A 5,158-nucleotide genomic window follows, 5' to 3' on the forward strand; every position below is an offset into this window, starting at 1 on the left:
TAACACAACTCATGACGATTCTTCAGGAAAAATAAAGAAAAATATTTGGGATGATATATGTTGTTTGAGAATAAATTATTATTTTTTAAAAAAGATTTATTAATTTATATATACAAGCACTGGGTACAGTCAGAAGCATGGGAGGGTGAGAGAATTCACCAGAGCCAGAGTGGGGAACAGAAGAGGCAGACCAACGAAATACACTGCTGAGGGGAGCAGCAGGTGCAGCAGGAGGTGCTGCCAAAGCTGTGGGCAGCTTTGCAGCCCAGTGCTCAAGCACTAGGCCACCAGGGGAGGCCCAGAGAAGAAATTATTCTTAAGCTATACATAGTTCCCCACTAAAAAATAGGAAATACTGATTATTTCTTTTTTAAAATTTTATTTATGTATACAAGAACTGGGGTGTAGGCCAGAAGTATAGGGGCTAAGAGGATTCACCAGAGACAGAGTGAGAACACGACAGGTAGATCTACTGAAATACACTGCTGAGGGTGAAGCAGGTGAGATTTGAGAGGTCTGCTGTGCCATGTGGGCCAGCTCCCCATCATGCCCAGAATATAACTCATGCTGCAATGACTGGTAACAGCTTGATAGCACTGTCTTTAACCCCTGCACCACCAGCGAGGCCCATATTTCTGAAAAAGTTTTGCAAAACATTTTGGAAATAACATTGGAGAGACTGAGTATGTATCAGAGTAGAAAACATACTAATGTGAACTTAATAATTGTATAGGGAATTTTATTGGCTAGAGGTCAATGAAATGGAAATTCTGGGATATAATTCATAAGAACAAGTTCAGTTCCTCTGGTGTGATGACACAATAGCAATTTTTGGTTCCAAAATTCTCAGCCCTGCACTTGCAGGCATATCTTCAGCCCCTAGACAATTTTTGTAATATAGCAGCCACCCCAAACATTTTTTTCAGAGCCCCCTTTATGTCTCTGTTCCTCAGACTGTAGATGAAGGGATTCAGCATGGGTGTGACCACGGTGTACATCACCGATGCTATTGCACTTGAGTGTGGGTTGTGGGGAACGGCGGAGCTAATGTACACTCCTACGGCAGTGCCATAAAATAAGGAGACAACTGAGAGGTGAGAGGCACAGGTGGAAAATGCTTTATGCTTCCCCTGAGCTGAAGTGGTTCTACGTATGGAGGAAACTATTTTAGAGTAAGAGTAAAGGATCCCAGTGAGGGGCCCCCCACCCAGGAACACCATTAGAAAATATATCACCAAGTCATTAAGAAAGGTGTCAGAACAGGAACACTGAAGAACCTGGTTGAGTTCACAGAAAAAATGGGGGATTTCCATGTTTGAGCAGAAAGACAGTCGCAACACCATCAGGCTATGTAATAAGGGATTCAAGACACCCATGCTCCAGGACAGCAGGACCAGCAGTCCACAGAGCCGGGGGTGCATGATGACCGTGTAGTGCAGCGGGTGGCAGATGGCCACAAAGCGGTCATAGGCCATCACGGTCAGCAGGAAGTTATCCAGCCCTGTAAAGAGTATGAAAAAATACATCTGGGTGATGCAGCCTTCAAAGGTTATGGCTTTGCTCTGTGTCTGGATGTTGACCAGCATCTTGGGGATGGTGGTGGAGGTGAAACAGATGTCCACAAAGGACAGGTTGGAGAGGAAGAAGTACATGGGGGTGTGGAGGCGGGAGTCTGATCTGAAGGCCAGGATGATGAGCAGGTTCCCCAACACAGTGATGAGGTACATGGAGAGGAAAAGCCAAAAAATGAGGGGCTGCATTTCTGGTTCCTTCGATAACCCCAGAAGAATAAATTCTGAACTGTGAGTGTCATTCCTTGGTTCCATGTGGACCAGGCGATGACTAGGAAAGAAAAAGTAATGATTTATTTTTCACAAATGGGCATTACTCACTTAGAAGAAATGCTATTATGTATTTTTCAGTGAAGAAATGAATACCAATGTGATTTTATGGAATGTTTTCTTTTCACTTTATCTCGTGTCTCTCCAATTGGATGAGATCATGTATTTTGTGTGTCTGCTAGTCTTAAGTGGCCTGTTCGGCCACCATTATTTTATGTGGAGTTCTGCCTTCCTATACCAAGGTTAGAACTGCCCGATCAATCAGTCATAGGAAAATCTTACAAGGTATCTTTCAAATCAAGCAAGAATAGAAAGCTTGATCTGTCTGGGAAGGGCATGCATCATGAGTTATGACCGGGAATGCTTGGGGGGCTGACTGATGTATGACAAGGGACCCCCCCGCTGTTCAATGGAATGGCTTGTTGATAAGATTAGAACCATGGCTGGGGTCTGGGGTCTAGTTTCAATTACAACACTTGGTCATTAAGCAGATAAGAATTACCTGGTCAGCAGACTCATGTACCCCGGCTGCCCTAGATGAAAAAACTCATTCTTTAGTTTCAACCATCTTTTTCTCTTTGTCCTCCTGTCCCACATTACTGATGCTGTAGGATTAGTCTATCAATGAAAAAGCCATCATCTTCCTTGTTCAGCAGCATCCTGCATTGTGCCGCCTGCTCCATGAACCCATGTTTCTCAGTGTGGTGTTGCTGACACAACAGGATGCCCAGAAATAAAACTTCTGTAATTCATTGACTTAGAAACAATATCTAAGCAAATACAAGAACACATGATGTGTCAGATGGTGACCGTTGCTATGAAGACGAAGAGGACTGGTGTAAGGAAAGTAGTCAAGGTGAAAGTGTTATTTATTTATTTTTTTTTCACTTGGTGTTTAGGCAAAAGCTGTCAACAGGGCACATTTGAATAGAAACTCAGGAAGGTAGCAGGAGATGTAAATTGTCCAGGGAACTGTGTGTACATACAGTGGGAACACAGAGTAGAATTCTTGAGGAAGATACTGTTTGTGATTTTTTTTAAACTTTAAAAAAAAATATGTACGCATACAAGAGCTGGGGTATAGGCCAGAAGTGTGGGGGTAGGGGTTGAGAGGATTCACCAGAAACAGTGGGGAGCAAAACAGGCAGGCTGACTGAAACACACTGCTCAGGGGAGCAATGGCCACAACAGGAAATCTGCAGCACCATGTGGGACCCTTGCTGGCGAGCCGGATTGAACTGGTGCTGCAGAGGCTGAGGACAGATTCACAGCCCTGCACACAACTGCCTGCGCCACCAGGGGAGGCCCTTTTTTCTCTTTTTCTTTCTTAAAATTTTTTTAATTGAGGTAATATTGGTTTACAATGTTTGTATCTAGAGGTATTGCTCTCCTCCAGCAGGTGTTGCTACCACACCACACCCACCACCAAACACCTGAGGCCTCCAGCATAATCCACTGAGCTCCTTTCCCATTTTGTTTTTCCCCTCCTCCTCTGGTAGCCTCGGTTCTACAGTCAGAGTTCTAGGGTTTGTTAAAGGTTTGGTTTTAATCAGCCATTTGTTTTGTTTCTCTGTATTCCACATATAAGTAGAATTTGTCTGGTATTTGTCTTTTTCCTCTGTCTTACTCACAATGCATAATCTCATCCATACATGTTGTTGCAAATGATAAGAGTTTGCTAAAAGAAGTTTTTTAAATGATTGAGCAGCACTAGCTAAGTTATAATTTCATGGTATTTATGATATTACAGTGACAGGTCAACCATTCCTGTAAGAAAAATTTTAAGAAAAGGCCATGGAAAAAGCCAGCCTGATTGACTGTTAGATTTACCATCACAAAAAATACAAGCACTGACAATTCCCCCCAAATACATCAATATATACATTGAAAGAATTGAATGAGAAACTGCAAAGTTGTTGCAAACAGCTCCAAACCTAGTTTGAATGAATGCAATGAAAGCAGCAAGGAAAACACTCTGACTCCACAATGCAAAGGTTAAGGTCTTGCAAAGACAGTAACAACAGAGAAAACAAATGATGAACCACAAATATAGTCAAACTTACAATAAAATTATTCTGAAGTACAATGGAGCATTTTCAGCAATCAGAAAAAGATAAACTCATGCAATTTGCAGCAACATGGACGGAGGTGGAAGGGATCACGCTCAGCGAAATAAACCAGAAAGAAAAAGAAAAATACCGGATGGTCTCACTCATATCAGGAATTTAAAAAACCTAAATAAGGGACGAGGAAAAAGACTAATTATAACAAAGTAAAAATCAAAATCAACAAGCAACTATAAACCAGAGACACACTGGGGGGTAGTGGGGAGGAGGGGAGGAGGCCTAGAGTCAAAATAATGGGGTGGGAATTGTACGGGGACTATAACCAAGATGAAAATGCATACATTGTGCAAAAATGAAAAATGATGTAAAAAGTATAATATTCAAAAATTAAAAAAAAATCCACTTAACATAAAATGGTGAAAGAAAAAAAATATTGTGAAGTAAAGCTCTTCAATATACCCACCTTTGGGGCCTCCTCGATGGCGCAGTGGGTTGAGCACAGCACCCTGAAGCTGTCCACAGCCTCTGCAGCAGTTTCTATCTCTACCCCACCCCACCTTCAGGGAGAATCCACTCATGTCTTGCCCGCTGCTCCCCTCAGCAGTGTCCTTGGTCCGTCAGCCTGTTCTGATCCCTGTTTTGTCTCTGGTGAATTCTCTCACTCTCCTGCGTCTCTGACCTGTACCCCAGTTCTTGTACAAATAAATAAATCTTAAAAGAAAGGTGAGCACAGGGCTGTGAAGGTGTCCACAGCCTCTGCAGCGGGGTTTCCATCCCAGGCAGCCGAGGAGATTCCCGCATGGCGAGGCAGAGCTCTCCTGTCTCGCCTGCTGCTCCCCTCAGCAGTATGTTTCATTAGTCGGCCTGTTCTGTTCCCTGCTCTGTCTCTGGTGATTCCTCTCACCCTCCCGCACTTCTGGCCTGTATCCCGCTCTTGTATAAAAATAAATAAATATTAAAAATGATGTAAGAAATATAAAAAAAAAATTTAAAAATCTTAAAAAATTACCCACCTTTGCTAGTAATTTATTTTTGTCCAGGTGGAAACCTTATAACCAAAGGAATAGAAAATACCATACATCTGTCTCAGGAACTAAAGTTGCATGACAGTATTTGCAAACAAGCAGTTTCTGGTCTTGATCTCCACTATATAGGAAAATTTTTGAATATACTCCATCTTAAAAGTAAAAAACAAAACAAAACAAAGGAAGCCCCTATTTCAGTCGATAACCTTTGGTTAATAATCTGTTA

At 42.2% G+C, this 5,158-nt stretch overlaps 1 protein-coding gene across 1 annotated transcript; it reads right to left on the reverse strand.

The window, feature by feature from the left end:
- Window positions 1-625: 625 nt before the first annotated feature.
- On the reverse strand, window positions 626-1,826 carry LOC311181926 (olfactory receptor 7A10-like; the record flags this gene model as incomplete). Its single annotated transcript, XM_084250408.1, has 1 exon — window positions 626-1,826. The coding sequence occupies one exon, from the start codon at window positions 1,824-1,826 to the stop codon at window positions 873-875; it is 954 nt and encodes a 317-aa protein (XP_084106534.1). The 3' UTR covers window positions 626-872.
- Window positions 1,827-5,158: the final 3,332 nt, after the last annotated feature.

This window comes from Talpa europaea, assembly GCF_964194135.1.
Source record: "Talpa europaea genome assembly, chromosome: 12".
In the NCBI taxonomy this organism is placed as follows: Eukaryota; Metazoa; Chordata; class Mammalia; order Eulipotyphla; family Talpidae; genus Talpa; species Talpa europaea.